Below are 22,360 nucleotides of genomic sequence, written 5' to 3'. Positions count from 1 at the left end.
ATCTCAACCAGGAGTTCCTAGAATTTGTCCTCATCAGTACATAAAGAATGGTGCTTAAATACCCCTAGTATTTGTCTTCATGCTACTTGGCACATGCAACATAGGAGTGGGGCTACTCTGCACAGTCCCACTTCCTTATTTACATGTTTATTTTACACATAAGTATAATGCCTGAGTAGGGCTACATTCTCTATAAAAAGCATGAACGATCTCGTGATTTCTGCACCAGGTTTCCGCTTTTAGGAAACTGCTTAATGAACACAGACATTGTTCTGCTGCTTCAGGTCAAAAAGTATCATCTGATTTTGTATATTCGCCTATCAACTGTATCCCAGCTAGATAACCCTGTGAAGCTCAAAAGCAAAGCATCCTCCATTGTTTCTTTACAGCACCTGGTTCTAAAGAGCTATATGGAGTCAATATGGCAAACTGTCCCTCCAAGGGGGGGTAAAGACACAAAAGCAGAATCCAGAACAGCCAAACAAGGACTGATCATGCTCAGTGGCTACATAATTTTGAGTGTGTTAAACTATGGCTAGGCAGCAAAACAAGACTTTGTTAGAATGTCGCTGAAGATTAGGTTGGGAAGTCTGTAAAAAAAACCACTGTAAGATAAAATGTATATGGTGCGCTGTTAAAACTGAAAATGCATTGGGGGGGGGAACCAACAACAGAATGTTGAGTGTCTGTTGGAATTAAAAATGGAAAATGGGTGTTTGTAGAATAGAATGGAGCAATCTAAAAGGCAGCTGGTTGGTTGGCATGCTAAAGAAAAGTACTCAGCACTTTGACATCTCGTTGGAGGTCTCACTTGCTCATTGGTCTATGTTAATAAACATCAAAAATCCCATGGCAAATATAATTATGCAATGAGTGAAGAAATACTTATTAAAAATTTACAGCCAAAGCAGTAACAACTGCCCACTTTAGATTTTAGGTCAAACTAAGTGTGATGTTTGTCATGTAGTACTTCCTTACTCTCTTAAACAATATATATCCCATTTTTCACCATCTAGGCAACTTCACATCTGAAGGCAGCCCTGTTTAGGGAAGTTTTTAATATTTTATGGTGTTTTTAATACTCTGCTGTGAGCCGCCAGAGTGGCTGTGGCAACCCAGTCAGATGGGCGGCATACAAATATTATTATTGGTCTCAAAGTGACTTACAACAATAAAACATGCAGAATTAAAAACCTAAAGAATTTAAATTCTATTTAAAAAGCAAAACAAAACCCAAACACTTCAAATAGCTTGTAAAGGCAGAAGTGCAACCCCCCCTTTGCCCTCATGGTTCAAACAAAAGAGTAAATACAAAACCTTTTGGTTGGGGGTCGGGTGGTTAGCATGTTAAATTCTGAAACGAAATGCTTAATTTTCACCAAAAATCAAACTTACTTTATTTAAATCTTCATGTAGACCATCCATTAAGAACAGAAGCAATTCTTGAGAGTCTTGCTGGCTGTACCCTGCAAATTGGTCATTGATCTTCCCAATAGTAAATTTAAAGTCTTTTGGACTGATATATCTGTATTGTCCGGTCCAAAGAGCTTTCACGATAATGCCAAACTCCTCAGCAATTTCACCTTTGTGCCCTAAGAAATTTGACCTGCAAATAACAAGAGAGTTTAATGGCTGACACCATTTTTAGAGACATAATTATCTGAAACAAACAGAATGCTGTCACTTGCATGTTTATCCTTATTCCCCGAGTGGAGCAATATATACATCAATAGTAAAACACTAAGTGAATATATTTTGCCTACTGTATGCTGTATGGCCTCTCGCCTTCAAAGAGGCCGGGCTGGCTGGAACATTGAAGAGGGTATTAAGAACATAAGAAGAGCAGTTCAGTTCAGTTCAACATCCAGCTAGTTCAGAGCTTTGAGGACTTAGTCACTTGATCCAGGGACATATCTATTGGCCTATTGCGACCTCTTTTTCTTAACGGTGTCTGCTCCTGCTCAGGCTGCACAGGAAAAGCAATTTGGTTCCAGAAATTCATTCTGATTGTGCAAATAAAATATGACTGATAGAATTCTACAGGATGGGGTAGAAGGTAAAGGGACCCCTGACCATTAGGTCCAGTTGTGGCTGACTCTGGGGTTGCGACACTCATCTCGCTTTATTGGCCGAGGCAGCCGGCATACAGCTTCCGGGTCATGTGGCCAGCGTGACTAAGCCACTTCTGGTGAACCAGAGCAGCACACGGAAACACTGTTTACCTTCCTGCCGGAGTGGTACCTATTTATCTACTTGCACTTTGAAGTGCTTTCGAACTGCTAGGTTGGCAGGAGCAGGGACCAAGCAACGGGAGCTCACCCTGTTGTAGGGATTCGAACCACCTTCTGATTGGCAAGTCCTAGGCTCTGTGGTTTAACCCACAGCGCCACCTGCGTCCCTACAGGATGGGGTATTAGGGTGCAAAAAACAGTCCAGATCCAATGATCCCCAGATGGTGGAGATGTCAGGTCCCATCCTGGTGCCCAGGCATCTTCACTTGGTCGCAAGCGGCTGAAAGCCAGGTTCAAAATGTGCCTGGGGCCTGGCTAATTTCGAACACTGCTCACACTGATCAAACCGCATGACTACGGAAAGCCCACCACAGAAAGCTCTCTCCTCCCTTGTGACTCCGAGAAACTCTTCTTCTTTGGTGATCACTCGTAGCCAAGTAAGATTGTCTTCCATAAACACAGTTTTAACAATGAGTCCTTAAGTGACTGCGGAGGCCAATTCTGGATCCACACGTCCTTCCACTGTGGGGACATTGGTTTTCAGGCGGGAGTTGGTCACGGTGTGGATTTGCCAAGTGTGCCTTCCTCTTAGCACGTTTCTCCCTTGCATCCTGAGTTCGAGTGTCTTCAAAGCCCATGACACCTTTGGTAATGGCTGTTCTCCAACTGGAGCACTTGCAGGCCAGTGTTTCCCAGTTGTCAGTGTTTATACTACATTTTAAATGATTTGCCTTTAAAGCTCTTTTGTTGACCACCAGCATTATGCTTTCCATTTTTAAGTTCGGAATAGAGTAGCTGCTTTGGAAGACGATCATCAGGCATCCGCACAACATTGCCTCAGGCAGCGGAAGCAGAACAAACCATTCTCCACTACAGGGCCCAAGATGTGGAACTACCTGCCCCATGAGATCTGCTTAGCTATCACTTGGTCACACTGTCCAGAAAAGGGCTTTGCCTTGTTTGGCTGATGTTATTTATTTTTTAGAGCTGATGCACTTTAATCTGCTGTATTCCGTTTGATGTTTTGTTGTTTTCATGTTTTGTTTCGTACTTGCCTTGGCCGCTTTTGAGATAAAAGGAGCAAGGCGGTAGATGTAAGATTAAATAAACCAAACCTAGATTAAAGATAAATCATGTCTATGGCTATTCAGTTCCTGGATGGGAGATGCTCTGGAAAGACTATGCCTACTGCCTTAAGTTCCGAGATAAATGTGCTAAAGAAAATAAACGACACTACGATTTCACTAAAGCAGCATATCTAAACAGATGAAACAAGTTTCGCACTCAGCTGTGTGTTAATGGGAGCAGTCAAACAAACAAGCAAATAAATAAATAAATAAATAAATAAATAAATAAATAAATACCGGTTGATATCATCTTGATACAAGTTCCTGTTGAAATAATCAGCCAGGTGCGGTGCATTACACAGGCACTGTAACACAGAGTTCATATAGCAAGTGTTTCCCAAATTACGGAGGCCGGTCAGAGCTGGTCCCATTCCGCCGAATACAGGGTTGAGATTACGAATCTGAGACGCAGAGAGCCTTGAGATTTCAGTTTTAGGATAGCTTACTGGTCTGTAAGGAAAGAGGTAATATTAAAGAGTGAAATGTATTTTCATGCTTTTTTAAAAAAACTGAGCCGAATCCGTCTCTAAGGTGTCACTAGCATGTCTCTCATGAATCAATGGAACAAAAGTGAGTTTCCAGAAATCTGTAGGAATAGACAAGTATGTGCTATATAATATTAACTGCAGCCTTTTTCATTTTAGTGAAATGGGAATGACATTTTTTTTAAAAAAAGGTTTAAGTGCTTTTGTTACATATGCTACTGCAAAATTTTACTTTGTAGAGTAGAATATTAATACAGATTAATACAGATTTAACCTTCTCTGTCTGCTTGACTCTCTTATGAGACTTTAAAGTGCTTAACTTTGTCTTGATCATGCCCAAACTCATTCAGATTATAAATACTAAAGGATACTTGAGAGTCTTTGTGATACTTTGCTCCTTTCAGATAACAAGGTATCCTTGCCCTAGCAAGCTATAAGTTTTAAAATAGAAACATCAGGCTTTCGAAGGATGGAAATGAAATGCTGAACCAATAGTTTGTGTGTGTGCTAGGACTGAGTGATATCACCAGCTAAACATCACGATATACTGATATACATCACAATGTCTGAAATAACGATGTAACTACGTAGCAACTGCTACTACTTAGGGGTCAAAAACTGATATGTTTTTACTTACTGTTGCCATATTGTTACAACTGTTATTTTATAGTACAGAGCAACAGGGGTGGCAAGAATCAGGAGAGAAGTGATGACTGGCTTTCCCCATATCACAATTTTTTACATAGCGCACACACACACACACACACACCGTGATTCACGATGTATCCCCATGTCAGATATTATGAAACCGATATCATGATGTGGACTTCAAACTTATTCTGGACAATATATTGAAACTACAGCTAGTTGTATGTGGGTGGGCATGTATATGTGTGTGTTCATACACACACTTAAAAGGCTTGCATAAGATTTGTTCTAACAAGCTTTTATGGGAATAAACACGTCTCTGCAATATCCACATTGCGCATGTGTGGGGGAACCTTTGCCCCCCCCCCAGATAAAGAGAAACTCCCATCAGCTCCAACAATCATCGCTAAGGATGATGGGAGTTGTAGATCAGCAACATCTATATAGCCAAAAGTCCCCCACACCGGACATGGTGGAACATAATCACACAAATGGCAAACATTTCTAATCCTTCACATATTTCAGTAACTGTAAAAGACATTTTTAGCAGGTACCCTAGAAAATCAAGTCTTATAACACTGTTTGTGAGTTTCCAGCAGACGTACTTGTTCTCACGGTTGATAGTAGGCTTGACGGTGATTTTCTTTGTCTCTTCCTCTTGAATGGCCTGGGTTATGTCTGGCGAGGAGTAAGAGCGCTTCAATTTGGAATGTTCCCTTTCCCGCTGATCAACAGCCTGAATCTTTGGTTTATGTGTTGGCGGGGTCGATGGTGGAGTGGCTGACTGAGTCATTTCTGGTGGATACATGTGAACTGTATTTGTTGGAGTGTGGTAGTAACGAAAAGTTCCCGTGACTGGCTCCAGAAACTTCACGTGACATGTGCACAAAGAGAAAAGGGAGCAAGTTATATGACAACTGCAAAGATTGCACAGTCACTTTTGAAATTCGTATTTCTTTCCTAGCATAACCCAGATGGAAAAGTATTATAATGGCCTCTAGAGTGACGTAATATTGGCATATTATTGGCTTGTGCCACTCTTCTCAGTCTTACAGGTTTAACTTCTGGGTCCAATTATATGGCAATTACCATATTTTTCTCAACATCCAAACAGCAAATGTAAAAATGGGTTCAGCGCAAGAGTGTTCACAAGCAGAAAAAACCCAGAACATCAGAAGACATTCTACTCACCTTGACCCAACCAAGTGGCAGTCCTGGTATTATCCTCCCCATCTCCTCACTCCGTGCCCTTGTTAGTGGCTCCCGCTGAGACTGAAAAGAACAACACAGATCAAAACTGTGGGTCTTAAAAGATACATACCTACTTTGGCTGTCCTCAGCATTTTGCAGGCTTTCTGCATAAAGGAGATTATGTGCTTTAAAAATTCAAAAAGTTCAAGTTATCAATCAATGTTTCGGGCTAGTGCAAAACACCATCCTGTTGCACATTCAAAAATCCAAGCACAGACATGATGGTTACTTCACACTACGTAAGATACAAGCCACTGTATCTATTGTATTCCACTAAGTCCTACTCAGAGCTGACCAACTGAAATTACTAAACCTAGGTTAGACATGTCCATCAATTTCTATAGGTCTACTCTGAGAAGGACTACCACTGGCTGCAACCCATTATTATTATTTATGAAAAATAAAATGTTGAAATGCATTTTATGAAATGTAACACAAACAGTTACATGACAACGAATGTAAATTGAGGCCATGTTATGACATCGGCACTAGGTTTCAGCGGCTAGACACAGACACCTCACAATGAATTTACTTTATTTTTTTCAGAGTCTTGTTCAGTATCATCTCTAATGGCTTCTGGCTTTTGGGTGTCTCTTTCTGGTTGTCCTGTAACCCCAGTCTGCTGTAAAAGATTTTGAAAGAGAAACTTTCAGTTTTCATTAATTAATTTATCAAGCTCCAAAACGCCTCAATGTTAGTATAACATGACTGCAATACACAACAGAATCACATAAAATAGCACTTTACTCTGGATGAATTGCTACGGAGTACAAAGACACCCAAAACAAAACACTGACGAATGTGAAGATGTATTTCAAAGTGAAAATTGCTAGCTGCGTTGTATACAGTGGTACCTTGGGTTACATACGCTTCAGGTTACAGACTCCGCTAACCCAGAAATAGTGCTTCAAGGTTAAGAACTTTGCTTCAGTATGAGAACAGAAATTGTGCTCCGGCGGTGCGGCAGCAGCAGGAAGCCCCATTAGCTAAAGTGGTGCTTCAGGTTAAGAACAGTTTCAGGTTAAGTACAGACCTACGGAACGAATTAAGTACTTAACCCGAGGTACCACTATATAAGGAATATAACTTTCTAAGACTCACATGCAACTAGCCAAAACTGCCCTGTAAGAAAATTGCTCCAAAACCTCTGGATTCTCAGCCCTTGAAAAACTCTGCTGAACATGCTTGGTATCGCTGCTAGTGAGCAGTTCATGTTTCAGTCAGATATTTGTGGGGGTTTTCTCCCCAACGAACATTATGTCCAAGGAGAACCCTGAACATGCCAGCGCTTGCCAATCTTAGATCTTCTCATCTGAAACACCTCTTAGTTCCTCAGGGATTTTTTCTCTTCCAAGAAAGCAGCAAGTCATGATCAGTAAAAGCGATCAGTAAAAACAGCAACAACAATGGCAAGCCATTTCTATATGTATCTGCTTTTGTGGGGGTGGGGAGGAAGAGCAAAACTCCTTAATCAGCAAATCCTGTAAATGAATTGGTATTCCACCCATGTTTTAGTTTAAGAAAGGGTGGTAAAGCTGTGGCCAGTGGGCCTTACAGCTTCCAGGAGGGTTTTTGTGGCCTGTAGAGACCACCAATGTTTTATTGTGGCAAGGATTAAAAAATAAAACCCTCTGAATCACCACTGCCTTCCTTTTTAAAAAAACAACAACCCCTCTGCTGTGTTTTCAGCATCTGCTGCCTCCTGCTCTACAAAACACCTAGCAATCACTTCTGTGCTACTCTAACCTTATGCAGATGCTTGAAAATGTGGAAAGGTGGGTGGCTTAGTGCCTTTCCAGGAGCCATGAGTGACATGGAAGGTTTACTCACCCCTCTACCACATGCAGCAGAGTAGTGGGGATGGGTGTGTGGGAAGCCCACTCTTCCTGCTGTGTGAAAGGTTCGCAGGAAGGTTTCCTGTGTGAGATAACGGAATCTATGGGAGCTTCATTAAAACCTCTCAAGCCCTTTCCCTATTAAGGTAAAGGTAAAGGGACCCCTGACCATTAGGTCCAGACTCTGGGGTTGCAGCGCTCATCTCGCTTTACTAGCTGAGAGAGCTGGCATACAGCTTCCGGGTCATGTGGCCAGCATGACTAAGCCGCTTCTGGCGAACCAGAGCAGTGCACGGAAACGCCATTTACCTTCCCACCAGGGCGGTACCTATTTATCTACTTACATTTTGACATGCTTTCGAACTGCTAGGTTGGCAGAAGCAGGGACCGAGCAACGGGAGCTCACCCCGTCACGGGGATTCAAACTGCCAACCTTCTGATTGGCAAGCCCTAGGCTCTGTGGTTTAACCCACAGAGCCACCCGCGTCCCTTTCCCTATTAGGAATGTGCAAATTCACTAGTCTGCCTTTCTCCCTCCACGATTCACCTCAGTTGGGAACTTGCCTCCTGATAGGGCTGGAGCTGAAACAGTAAAGGTGCCTCTCTGGCTTTGATAGAATTACTCATTTTCAGGGGGTAAAGGGAAGACTCTTTAGACAAAGCAGGATGCTTGCCTTTTATGCCCATGAATTGCTCACCTTGCCTGAGCCAGAATCCACCCTCATGGACGCCCGGGACTCCTCTGCAAATCTGCGCCTCTGCATTTCTGGTGTCCAGGTAACCTTGTCTTTTTCACCCACAACAATTTTGTCAGTGTCCGGTTTTCTGACTTCAGGGGATTCATTTTCGGTTCTGCTTCCTTTTTTCATGTCTGTGAGCTCCTTGGGCGCATTCTCCACCTCTTGCTTCTCAGCTGCCCCTTTGTTGGCTGGCTGGTCTTTTTCTCCCTTCTCTTTCTCTTTTGCTTTCTGGAGGTGCTCCCTGCCTTCCTTCTCCCTCTGCTCCTCTCTCGCTCTCTGCTCTTCTTCTTGCTTCTCCTGCCTCAGCTTCTCCCTCTGTTCTTCCTGTTGCTTCTCTTGCAGTTCTTTTTCTTGCTTGCTTTTCTCCAACTGGGAAGCCTTTTCCGCTGGTAGGTGGCCTTTCTCCTCCTCTCTCAGACTGGCCTTAGCATCCAAGGGAGGCTTTGTGGAACGATCTGGAACCACTCTGCCATTTGAAATGAGCTGCTTGCCAATGGTTGGGCTTTCAGCTCTTGGCCTGTTATCAGCGTCTGGTATTTTTGCTGAAGGCTTTTTTGTACGATCAATCTGAAAGGGCAAAAAAGTTAAATAGACATATTTTGGTAAGATTTGCAAGCTACGTTCCCTCATAGATCACTCAGTGCCAACATTCTCTACTACTCACTTTTATGGTTTTACAAAGGTATTTCAGTCTGGGCAAAAGTATTTATTTATTCATATCCTGCCTTTTCTCCTGAAGTAACCCAGGGCAGCAAACACGTCAATGATAATATACAATTTATAAAAACAGTTTAAAATTTCTTTAAAAACCCACACGATCAACTACTTTCATAGCTAAGAATTTCAGGGTTGCCAACAACAGATCTTTCAGCCACAAAACGCACTGATAAATAGGAATGTTTTTAGACCCTTCCTAAAAATTAGTAATGAGGGAGAATATGCTACAACCCTAATGCAAACCTGCACACAAGGGGGGGGGGGAGGAATTATGCTTGTATGGCCTAGCCAGTTTTATTTGAACATGGGTTTTCTCCTCATCCTGGGAGATTAAATCCTCAGTTGCCCAGACTCAGGTCTTGCTGTAGTAAGAAAGTGAGAAAGCCCCATCCTCTTCCCAGGGAGAACCTACAGGGGTGGTTAGGTGAGAAATACCTGAACACGTATTTGTAGTTGCGGACCATTTACATTTCTAGGATGAGCAATTCTCCTCCCCTAAATGTTATTCATTAAATTTATTAAATACTTCCTATATAACTCCCCAAAGCAATTTAACAGTAGGAAAAATCCCCATACATAAATTTCAATCCAGCACTGATAAAATCTGAGACAAAAATCTCCACTCAAACAACTTGTCTTCAGCTGTCACTGGTGTGATTTTTATGATCATATGGCTCTGCTGCTTATTATTATTGCTTTTCTGAGTATTTGTTTTACTGTTTTAATGGTCTTGTTATCTGCCTTGGAAGCGATAATGCTGAAAAGAGCATTGGAAATTTCCAAACAGAAGCCAATTTTGAATGCTTCCAAAGTCTCTTGTAGTGCGACTCAAGTATGTTTGCTTTGCCAGTTAAAGACAATCACCCAGCAGGTTACACAGGCCTAAGGTTTATGATTTTTGTCCATGGAGAACAAGGTCTTTTCTTCCCCAACCAGTTACCAGGGTCTTTCCTTCATATTTCTTAGCAAGGCAGCTGGAAACATTTACAGGATAGCTATTTCACCTTGCATTTATTGTATTACAGTGCAGGTCTTTCCTCTCTCTTAGCATTTCAGAAAAAGCAGGCTCATCCTCCCTGTAGCAATTCTATAAAATAAGGCAAAAAGGTGGCCCTGTTATGTCACAGTCCAAGCAGAAAGTTTTTTTCTTGCTAAGAATCACTCACCTGAGGAATAATCTTTACTGCAGACACTGGTTGGACTATGGCAGGTAGGTTTTCAGACTTAGCAGGAGTAGCAATTGATCCACAAGGAGCTGGTGGTTGAAACGTGTCCACTCTCTCCTCTTGATCATTTGCAATATTAGGTCTTTCGGTAACTTCCACCACAGAAGGTTTTACATGGACAACAGGTACTGCAGATGGAGCTGGTTCTTCCAAAGATGGATAAGTAAAATCCACTGAAACATGAAAAGAAGGTTATGTTTTTGTTTTCAGATTTTTTTGTAGGAGAAATAATGTACGTTTAAATGAACTGTTACCCAAATGTGTCTCCTCCTCTGCCACAGTCAATATCCGTTTTGGAGGAGCACTTCTTGGTTCTGCCCTTTTGAGAGATTACACCAGGGATGGAGAAACTCCAGCATGCAAATTTATCCTGGCCCTGCCAAGGGCGTTTCCCAAACTATGCCCGCCTGCTGATGTCACTGGGGATGTCGGTTGATGGGTGGGAAAACAGGGGTTTTCTCTCCCAATAGAGATCAGGATCGCCCAGCCTAGGGAGCAGGATTTCATCTCCACTCATTGTCTGATGAGTGCAGATTAAAGATGGGAGGCAGATTGGTGCAAGATTGGATACTGCCCCTGCGGCGCGATAGAGGTGGAAACCGTCCTGCTACGATGCCGTTTTTACAGGGATATACACTTGGTTTTTATCACCCCTGTTATACAGAAAATTCCAAGTGGGAATTTAAAATCTCTGATAGAGGACAAGGATCCAGAGATCATGTTAAAGGTGCCCAAATTTTGTGCGGTTGCCATAAAACATAGGGAACAAGCTGTGCTATTATAAAAACTAAGGTCTTAGAAGCAAATAATAGATAATATTGTAGAGATTAAGACTTAAACCATATTCTAACTGTGGCCATAATTGTATTGTTTATCGTTACATTGATTCTTAATTTAAATTTAATTTTATTGTTTCTGATTTGTATAGTACGGTATGTGAGTCTAGTCTGGGACCGTAATAAATTCAATTCAAATTCAAGATTGGGTACTTAAAAGGGAAGGGGGAAGGCTTTTACAAATCTCCTCCCTCATCCCATCTTAAGTCCATGATCTCAAGCAAAGACAGTGCTGGAGAAGCCCCCTCACTGCCTTTTTTGCAAAACCCACCTCAAACAACAGAGAAGGGAGAAAAAGAGCCACGTTTCACAAGCAAAGCATACCCTCCAACATTCCCCTGATGAAAATTGGGAGGCAAGAGCACAGCACCAAAAAAGTGCATCTTTTGGGGCTGCACTCTCTCCCAAGTCAGCTGACTTGTGCAAGAGCACGGCACCAACTGCAAGTGCTGGCTCGTCCCCGGGACATTCTGGAATCAAATCAGAAGCCATGGTTTCTGTAAGTCTGGGAATAGCCCGTTAAAATAGGGATGACTAGAGGGGATGGCAAAGGCAGAGTGCTGGAGAAGTTCTCCCCATTGTCTTTGCTTGCGAAACCCATGGGAGGCATTTTGGCAGGTGGATAGCCTCACCCACCTGTCAATTACATGACATCACAATGACGCCATGTGACTGTCAGGTCAGCAGCCCCGCCCACCTGTCAAATTTGGCCTGCAAGGACCTGACGAGGATCTGGCTCCTAAAGCCAAAAAGGTTCCCCAATCGTAGATTAGACAGACAAGTACCCAAGGCAGGACCTTTGTGGTGATGGCAATGAGATTGCTATAAACCCTCCAAAGGAGATCCACCAGGATTTTTTTTAGTTTTTAGATATCTGTCCAGGGCCATTTTTATTCAGCTTGCTTTTAATCTATTGCTTCAGTCATAGCCTGCTGTTTTACATTTTCAGTTTGTTTGGTTTTTTTTTGTAACTTTGCACCTCTATGATTTATTGCTTTCATATTTTTTTTAATCTGGTCAACTGCTATGTATGTTTTCTGGAGGAAAAGCTGAGCAATAAATAATCCCCTTAAAGAGGATTAAAGATATGTCAGTGTAACAACCATTAGGATCTACTATTTAAACTTAATGAAATACCAACTGACCACAGAGTGAAACCAGTTGCAGATTTATCATGTGTTCAATGTGTAATACCGTGGCCGTTTGGTCTTATTTCAATTTGGATTATTTCCTCCAAAAGCTCCAAGTAGGTAGGACATTTAGGCAGCAATTCACTCTCCTACAAGCAATCACCTGAAAGTGATCCATATGAACAATGACAAGCCAAGCCCCCAAGAAGCAGAGCTGTAGTCAGATTATTGATATCCAAATTATGCTAAGTATAATCTTTTCGTCTCTGAAGCAGGTGGCAAGATCATCATAGGTCATGAAATATATTCCCACCCTGACTTTTAAAAGGCAGTTCACCCACAATAACAGTTCTGCGCAATAGTCTGAAGATCTACAAATAAATAGGTAGGCTTAGGAACGCAATCTGTGCAGCTCAATCTTACAGGAGCTTACTTGGGAGCAAGCCCCGCTGATTTCAGTAGGATGTACTCCTGAGTAAGTTGTGGACAGAACTGCAGTATTAGGAAAGCTTTTTCTTTAAATCAGAAAGTGTTTTTAATACATACGAGAGACAGAAACGGCTTCATTCCTGTCATGTTGCGGTGGAGTTACTTTGGCATTTGTTGTATACTGGGGATAGCAAAGGAGCCAGTTCTCATAGCCCCCTTCCAAGACCAAGGGCTCATTCTTCAGTACAGCTTTACTTTCCCACTGGAAGTGAAAGACAAAACATTTTACAATAAGTAACAGAACTTTCAAAGCGAAGCTCGTATTTCTCAAAATCAGGTCATGTGGCTAGATAATGCACTCTGTGAAATGGAAAGAGATGGATTGTCTTTTCCTTGTTTTTACAACAAATATACATTTAACATATAAAAATGGCAGATAAAACTACATTGTTCTGACATTTGTTTATTATGGGGAAGTTTATTCTAAATATTTAGACATTTCAGTACACCACCTCAAAAACCTCAGTATCTCTTTAGAAATTGTATACGTGAAGCCATTTTTGCCCATCTAGATTTATTGCCATAACATTTTGCTTTCTATTTGAGGAAGGCTAAAGTCATGCCTGTCTGTATCTTTCACTTTAGAAAAAGAATATATTATACATTTATTGAAAGAATCATATATCTCACTCTTTCTTAGCAATATAAAACTACGAAATAAATACTAAATGTTTAACTGAGCTCCATCTCCAAAAGGCATGAAAGCTCCTTTGCCAATGTTTTATTGAGCCACAGTTAATTGCCTTAAAAGTACAGGTTCACATTCTGGTTTGTGCTCAATTTTTAATCACTGTTTAGCTATTCAGAGATAACATTTAACTATTGTTAAGGGGGAAAAAACCATCAGCAAATGCTATGTCTACATTGGAAAGTATCACTTATGGAAATTTATGCAGACTTAAGTTAAATAGTAAAAGATTGTGTCTGCTGACAGAGCTACCAAAGCACAGCCCTCTAAGATACAGAATTACATCTACTGGGAATCTCATTTATCAAGGTAACTAGAAAAAAATAAACCCGAGCATGTTCACCTTGAAAAGGGCATCTTTGAGGCTCCGCAGAGGTGTTCCTAATTGCAAGTCTTTGGCTGAACTAAACCAGTCAAGCAGAACAACATAATCAACTTGTCCTCTCTCCTTCCATGGTTCTTTAGATGTATCTGGGAGTTTAGCCTCAATCCTGTTAGCAGTGATTCTAAAGTTTGAAGCAGTAACATAAAAGATAAGGGTGGGGGGGGGGGGAGAAGAAAGGGGAAAGTAATAATTCACAAAGTGCAATCTGTCATTCAACTGAAGGAGGAGCTGTGGCAGCAATCAATTGCCGTCCAGGGGGACAATGGTGACTACACAATAAAATGCAGAGTAGGCCCAGGTCGCCAAGCCTGACATCACTCCATTACATCTTAACAAGCAGGGCCGGCCCTCCCATTAGGCAGAGTGAGGCAGCCATCTCAGGCACTAATTTGGGGTGTCATAAAGAGAAATTAAATGTTTATTTACTGATTTATTGCATTTCTATTCCCAAGGAGAGACATGTGGGATTTTCTGTCTCAGATACAAAAATGTTGGCTATTTTACGTTACTATGTACCTTGATGATTTTTTTTGGCAGGGGGCATATTTGCTGTTATTGCCTCAGGCAGCAAAATGTCTTGGGATGGCCCTGGTAAAGCCTGGAGACTTCAGTTCTGGAAGTGACACTTAGTGCCACCTGGTCTAGTAGGCTTCTCACATAAACCAAGTGTGCAACCAGAAACATGCACATTTCCATTTCACATTGATCTCTGGTGACCAGCTGTTGGATATTTGATTGAATGCAGGGTTCAGCTGAGCTGAGGCAGGCTCTTTCAAACGGTCCAAAAAGCACAGTAGTGAAAACAATAAGGGGAGACAGAGGAGCCCAAGCAGTGACTTGGCACATACTTTCCTCCTCATGGACTGCTTGATGCCAAACTCCCTTCCCTAACACCTACTTATCTTCACAAGCTTATTGCCAACAGTCACTGTCACCATGGCATTATTGCTCCAACCATGCTTAGTACCGTATATTACAGAGGGCTGTAACCAGCTAGGTCCTACTCGGCCCACTGAAATTAATGGACCTCAGTTAGTCATGCCCATTAATCTCAATGGGTCTACTCCGATTAGGAACAGTACTGGATACAACCATTCTCGATTGTCTACTCCTAAGGTTCCAAGACCAAGCCTGAGTATTGCCTCACAACCATTTTATACAAGTGCTGTCAATATTGCTAAGGCCTTTTAAAGGTCCATTAAACTAGGGACCATCAGCATATCCCATGTCCTAAAGTTCCGTAGACCAACTAAGCACCTTTACAAAAAAGAAGTAGTCGTCAAGACTACTGTGTGTACTTTAGGCCTTTTATTGTAGCTGGACAAACAGGTGTTCCATATTTTCTCCATTCTACTCCTGATAAATGGTAAGCGCTTAATCGGTACACAGTCTTAAGACTCTGCAAAGAAAGTTTATTCCATACCCAGGACTGATAGCTTCTTCTGGAACGCAGACCGAGTTTGCAATGCAGGACTCCTGGTAATCCTTCAAGCACCGAGCATCCATAATCATCAACTTAATGCTTTTGTCCATCATCATTTTAAACAATTCCTCTGCTGTGATTGTTCCTTGGGAGAGAGAAATTGTTTTTTTAAAAAGCTGATACAGTGGTGCCCCGCAAGACGAATGCCTCGCAAGACAGAAAACCCGCTAGACGAAAGGGTTTTCCGTTTTGGAGGTACTTCGCAAAACAAATTTCCTATGGGCTTGCTTCGCAAGACGAAAATGTATTGCGAGTTCCTGCGGGATTTCCCCCCCCCCTTTTTCCCAAGCCGCTAAGCCCCTTATCAGCTGATCCGCTAAGCTGCTAATCAGCTGATCCGCTAAGACCGCTAATAGCGCTAATCCGCTAATGGGCTTGCTTTGCAAGACGAAAAAAACGCAAGACGAAGAGACTCGCGGAACGGATTCTTTTCGTCTTGCGAGGCACCACTGTAGATCAGAATACAAACGCTTGTTAAAGTTCTTTTTAAAAAAATAACTCTATTAATGTTTTAAAGAGATGATTCTCACTGAATTATGCTTGTGAACAAGTATAATGCCAGTAGGGACTGCCAGGGAAACAATGCATGAGGAAGTTTGGCAATAACAACAACAACAATAATAATAATAATAATGATGTGGGCGCAACTTTAAAAGCATTGGTTTTGGGAGCATCTGTCATGCTGAGAATCTACTTGAGATTCTTACATTGCAGGGGGTTGGACTGGATGACCTTTGGGGTCCCTTCCAACTCTACAATTCTTTGATTCTATGGATTGGTTTCCCCAATGCACCTGCACCAGGCCAGGTTTTCCGCTGCCTTGTCCCTCACTCTTAGCAAGTGACAGCAATGAGCTGCACTGTGTTAGCCAGGAGAGCAACGCAGCCCCACCATTGCTGCCCTGTCGTCTGCAATCACTTACTTAGTGAAGCCACTTATTTCATATCAAGGGAAATCCGGACAAGAAGGAGCTGAGAAAAATCTATTCCCAGCAAGGCAGTCAAAAGAGCTGCAGGCAGAGCCTTTTTACATCCCTATTGTCACATGACTTGCCTATCCCTACGAGGGGGCGGGGCTTCACTCCTGGTTGTACTGGAGGCCTCCGACACACCTCCAGAGAACAGCTGTTGTTAAAATGGGTGAAGATGCCCATAAAGAAATTGCAGAATGGAGGTGCACAGATTTCTGAGTGGTATCTTACAACTTTCAAGCTTGTTGCTTAGGATCGCCTACAGCCATACCACCTTGAACAAGCCCAATCCCGCCTGATCTCGGTGGTTGGTTAGGAACAACCATGCATTATAGCCCCATTTTCAAATCATAGTATCTTCTTATCGTTACCCTACGGAACACAAACTGCGAACAGGGTGAAGATAGCACATACAGATCTTATGTAAAGTATCCATTGCAAATGCTTAGAAAATTACTTGAACCAAGATAGGGAGGAGCATTCCGGCAGACACTTCACCATGGGGAGCATTTATGAGATATATTTTGCTCTCACCTCTGGGTCAAATTCCATACTTAAGTGATAGAAAGGAATTCCCTCCTAGGTCTATCTAGGCAGCCCCACATGAATGGGAGTAGTTGGTGAGGAGGAACAGCTGCCTTTCTTGTAGTCCCTATGAATTAACTTATTTGAGTCATTTAGACAAGAGTGATCTACAGATAAATTCCTGTTCTGTTTGTAGTCTCTACTATGGAGAGCAGAACTGAGGATAATGGAGAGATGTCACTTACCGGTTTCAGGTTGATTCTTTATTTCTGTTGAACTCTTCTTCTCACCATTGATCTATATTACGTTAGCATTTTAGAAAAAAAGGATTTTCAGCAATTAAAAATGCATTAAAAGCAGCTGTTTTTATATTCTTAATTCACACATACACATCTTTCTGAAGTCAGTAAGGCTGCAGTCCTGTTCCCACTTACCTGAATGTAAGCCCTATTAAATTCAACAGGATTTACACCTGTGATTAAACCAGGCCTTTCTGAAGCAACCACTCTTTGTCAAAATGGCAAAACAGAAGTGGCTGCATAGATTTATGCAGACCAATCATAACATAGTACAAGATAGCCTTCTGCCAGAGTTGAAGTTAGTAAGAATTCCCCCCCCCCCCCCAAATTCAGACTGGGGATTTTTCCTTTCACCTAGCTCTATTTTTTAGTTGCCTGGAGTCGACTGGTCTCCAGGCATGTATACGCACTGCTAAAAATCCATTATCTGAATTAAGTGCCTTAACAGGGACAGGATTTGGTGATCATATGGTATTTTCCAGCCTTTAGCATCAGTCTAAAGAAATTCAATATTAAAGGTCCATCTCAACTTCACAGCTCAAGGTAGGTAAAGGTAAAGGTACCCCTGCCCGTACGGGCCAGTCTTGACAGACTCTGGGGTTGTGCGCCCATCTCACTTAAGAGGCCAGGGGCCAGCGCTGTCCGGAGACACTTCCGGGTCACGTGGCCAGCGTGACATCGCTGCTCTGGCGAGCCAGAGCCGCACACGGAAACGCCGTTTACCTTCCCGCTGGTAAGCGGTCCCTATTTATCTACTTGCACCCGGAGGTGCTTTCGAACTGCTAGGTTGGCAGGCGCTGGGACCGAGCAGCGGGAGCGCACCCCGCCGCAGGGATTCGAACCGCCGACCTTTCAATCGGCAAGTCCTAGGCACTGAGGCTTTAACCCACAGCGCCACCTGCGTCCCATTACAGCTCAAGGTAGACCAATGATATACCCACTTGCAACATGAACAAAGAGCCACACATCAGATCGCTCAGTTTAGCAGTTACAAGCTAGAATGGTGATGGCCTTTTAGGGCCTGAGTAGGATTTAAAATAGACAACCTTCAGAATTATTCAACAGGATAAGCCTGTTGAATATATGAAATATTAAGCACAATGTATTTAATGAACAGTACACTTTAACCCTAAATAACCGCTAAGTTTTATTTTCAAACTTAAATAATCTAATTTTAGGTGCTGCCAGATATAAGCCAACTCCCCCCACCTCCAATATTCTAGACTAGATTTTAAAAATGTTTACAACAGATAACATTTTAAGGATTAAGTGTCCCAATTACCATTTGATTTTTTCCTTTGGGATCTGATGAATCTTCTGAAGAGGTTTTGGTTAAAACTTTTGCATCATCTTTCAATTCCTGCTTTTTCAACTGTTGCTCCTCTTGCCTTTCCTTTTCTTCCAGTTTCTTCCGCACTTCGGCTTCTTCATATCTAGTTTAAAAAAGAATTACAATTTACCATTTGCTTTTTTCATTGCAAGAGATTGTTTTGTTGGCACTTTCTGTTAAGATGCCCGAGTCGCTGGTGGATGAAGAAAGCCAGTCATTGCTGGGTTAATGCCTCCAACAAGCCTAGGCAGGAAACTCATTACGTAACTTGCATGTGTTCCTCATCCTCTTTCCCAGGAGACATCAGTAACACTTTTGACCAAGGCTTTGAAGGTCCTGTTCAGTGACTGGCTCTCTTCATCCACCAAAGAAGGCAAAGTGAACCATTCTCCTGGAGGACTTGGGAGCCAGTCACTGCTGAGACCTACCAGAGCCTGCCTCTAGGTGGGGAAGACTGTAAGTGCTCACTAAACACATCAGCCAAAGCCTGATAATCCTTAAATCTTTACCATCTGATTGCCATTTGGTTTTCTGGACAATAGCCCCAAAACATCATGCATCCTTTTACATGCTTCTTACTCTGATGGATCCAAGAATGGTTTGAAGCCTTAATATTCTACTAGAAATGCAGAGCAAGGGCTATTCTGAAGTCGACAAAAATGTAAGATCTGTATTGTTTTAAATATATTAAACAAACACAAAATCACAGTTTATAGGACGGTTTGGCGGAATAGCGTATGTATGTGAGCATTCCAAATGTGGTGAGTAAACAAATGTGACTAATATTCTCACTTGGCTACAGAACAAGAATAGCATACTAAATTCTAAAAGAAGACTTCAGAAACTGATGTCTGAGTAATGAAAATTCTAAATTTTTTATTTAAAGGAAGTCAGGTAAAAGATTTCATCTGGTTTCATCAAGGCAGAAGTCAACCACTCTTCCTCCTTCTTGTAGATACCATTTAATCACCACCTGCACATTAATTAATTTCTAAATTCAGTTATTAACTGCTCTTGTACCACAGGAGAACAGAAAAAACAAAACATGGTACTACTAGAGCTTGACTTGGAGTCTGTTGTAGAAGCGTCGAAGAAAGAATTTGGATTATTCCCAAAGTATTTAATTCATGAATATCTTGGAAGCATTCCAAATACTTTATCGTACTGTTGCCCTTGAAAAACAAGGGCACCTTGTTTCTTTGGAGGAGTGGGGGACGCCTGACTGATATCTGAGCACTGGATGGTAGTTATGCCACTACATTCGGGGGTCTGGAAAACAGGAAATACTATTAAAAAGATTTCTTAAGGAAAAGCACCACACTATCAAAGGCCCAGATGAAATGCCATAGCTCTCCTACAAAATTGTGTGGGGAACATAAGAAGCTACATGTGTTTTCCTACACATATCAGGTCACATTTTCATCATATTTATAAAAATAAGGAAAAATGCACTCTTACAAGGTTATAGTTGTATTAAAGGATAATGGAATTATTGAGACAAAACGAAACAGAAGTAGTCAATAGTTTGGTATGAGCTGCAGCTTAGTGGTAGAACACATGCTTTGCATCTAGAAGGCCCCTGATTCAACCTACGCCATATCTAGGTGAGAAAGATTTGATTGGAGAGCTGCTGCCAGTCAAGAATACTTAGCGAGATGGGTAATGGTCTGATTCTTGTGTAAAGGCAGCTTCTTACGCTTTTATGGCAAGCATGCTAAAAGTTCTAAATAATATGAGCCTGGATACTTCTCATTTGCACATTTAAGATCTTCCTCTTAGGTCTTCCTCTGTGTGCCCCCTATGTCTGAATTACAATGGTTGGCCACACAGATCAGGATGTTTACCAGGGAAAGAACAAATAGGTTTCTCCAAAGGTTGCTCTACACTAGACCACTGTCTTATACTTATGCACTTGGTTGAAAAATACAGATTCCAAAGGCAATCTAAGATATATGCTGCTTTTGTAGATTTTCGTGGTGCATTCGACTCAATTGACCGCCCAAAGTTGTGGAGGAAACTCGCAGAATTAAAAATTGATCAGCGCTTACTGATTCTAATGCAAAATCTACACTCTTCCAATACCTGTCAAGTCAAACTTAACACCAAAGGTCACCTTTCATCAGACATCCCTAACTCGAAAGGGGTAAAACAAGGGTGTATCCTTGCCCCCTTTCTATTTAATTTATTTCTATCAGACTTGCCAGATTACCTTCAAAAAATAGAATCACATGCCCCTAAACTTAATCAGAAACCAGTTCCTCTCTTATTATACGCAGACGATGCTGTCCTACTATCATTAACGAGCTTGGGTCTGAAACGTCTTATATCTTCACTGATCCTTTACTGCGAATGCAACAAACTCTCTATAAATTATGAGAAGACAAAAATTTTGGTCTTCTCGAATGGTTGGAAATTAGAGAAATGGAAAATAAGAGGGCAAGAAATCCAACAAGTGAAAATCTATAGGTATCTGGGAATCTTATTCCAGAGCAATTTAGGGTGGGCAACCCATCGCACAAACGCCATAAAACAGGCAAAGTGCACCTCATCAGCAGTTGCCCGTTTTTACTATCAGAAAGGTAATCAATTTATTCCTGCGGCCAATCAGATATTTCAAACAAAAGTGCAATCCCAGATATTCTATGGAATCCCGCTATGGGTCCAAGCATATAACAGTGATTTAAAAAAGATTCACTCCAGCTTTCTGAGACGTATTCTTGGACTCCCAGCTATGATCAAATATGAAACAATGTGTGCAGAAATAGGCATACACACAATGGAATATTGGGCATGGTCCACCTCAATAAAGTACTGGTTACGCTGCCATTTTCGCTGCCTTCCATCAAGTCTGCTCGCTGATTTGCTCAATGACTCCTATAAATCAAGATGGTATCAGCACCTCGAAAAAAAGATTGAATCTTTAGGCATCGAGCTGGAGCCCCTGTACAATTCTAATGAGCAATACATTTTCCATAATATCCTAACTAGACTAAAGGATGTCGAGAGACAAAATATTATGGCAGCTGTAAACAAAATTTGCTCCCCCATATTCTATGATTTAAATATCTTAGATAGCAGAGCCAATTACGTCACTAAATTAATAATCCCAGCCCAACGTAGGGCTTTTATGCTGGCCCGTTTGAATGTTTTTCCCTCAGCATTTGCCAGGGGAAGATATCAAAACATTCCTAGAAACAAGAGATTCTGCAGATGCTCTATGAATGTCCCGGACACTGTAGAGCATATTCTCTTTCATTGCCCATTGTACAGTACGCTCCGTCAACGCGTGCTGTCCCCTCTCTCGGGTGGTCTGGAACCCCAGCAAGGTGAATGTGTGGGACTCTACCTATCCGACGTTGACCAAAGGGTAACGGCGGGGGTAGCCGAGTTTTTGGTAGCAGTCCTCCAAGGAGCAGGTTAACAAAGAAAACCATTGACTCTATATGTATATATATATATATATGTATGTAGCCAACTGCTGCTCTTTTATATATATTTCAAGGCCTTTATATGTTATTTTCTCTTTTATGGTTTTATTCGCATAATGCCTAATAAAGGTTTGATAAGTAAGTAAGATCAGGATGTTTTCAACTGCAGCAGCAACGTTGCCAAGCCACTCCTCTAGGGATGCACATCTCCCTTCCTTCCTGTTATTTTTAAGGCAGCTGGCCAAGATTGTCATGTTCCAGAGTGCTTTTGGATTTGTTTAATATTGGATATGGCTTTATATCAATTGCTGCTGCTCATGCTTTCATTATTATTGTGATGAACTGCTGCTGATTATTCCAACTTCCCCAATCTTCACCAATTGCTGGGGGGTGGGGAGAGCGAGAGAGAGAGAGAGAGAGCGAGAGAGAGAGAGTGTGTTTGGGAATAGCATCCTGAATGAGGTGGTCTAGGACTCCAAGTTTCTGCTACGTGTCTAAAAGCCAAGGGCTAAGACTATAGCAAGCCATGAATGCAGC

General features: G+C 41.8%; 1 protein-coding gene across 4 annotated transcripts in view; it reads right to left on the bottom strand.

The window, feature by feature from the left end:
• The window catches only part of USP8 (ubiquitin specific peptidase 8), a 36,798-nt gene that overhangs the window by 6,110 nt on the left and 8,328 nt on the right, over positions 1-22,360 (bottom strand). For 2 of the 4 annotated variants that reach the window (XM_081888443.1, XM_081888444.1), the window contains exons 5-16: positions 18,348-18,498; positions 17,012-17,063; positions 15,212-15,356; positions 13,747-13,909; positions 12,773-12,917; positions 10,201-10,433; positions 8,276-8,884; positions 6,275-6,364; positions 5,683-5,763; positions 5,097-5,359; positions 3,596-3,808; positions 1,396-1,606 (exon numbers count right to left, since the gene is read on the bottom strand). In XM_081888443.1, coding sequence (XP_081744569.1) covers positions 1,396-1,606; positions 3,596-3,808; positions 5,097-5,359; positions 5,683-5,763; positions 6,275-6,364; positions 8,276-8,884; positions 10,201-10,433; positions 12,773-12,917; positions 13,747-13,909; positions 15,212-15,356; positions 17,012-17,063; positions 18,348-18,498 — 2,356 coding nt within the window. The remainder of the gene's footprint in view (positions 1-1,395; positions 1,607-3,595; positions 3,809-5,096; positions 5,360-5,682; positions 5,764-6,274; positions 6,365-8,275; positions 8,885-10,200; positions 10,434-12,772; positions 12,918-13,746; positions 13,910-15,211; positions 15,357-17,011; positions 17,064-18,347; positions 18,499-22,360) is intronic. The other 2 variants (XM_081888445.1, XM_081888446.1) reach the window with 2 other exon arrangements.

The sequence above is a fragment of the Podarcis melisellensis genome (genome assembly GCF_964234715.1).
Source record: "Podarcis melisellensis genome assembly, chromosome: 14".
Classification (NCBI taxonomy): Eukaryota; Metazoa; Chordata; class Lepidosauria; order Squamata; family Lacertidae; genus Podarcis; species Podarcis melisellensis.
This window is presented reverse-complemented; position numbering and strand designations above follow the sequence as displayed.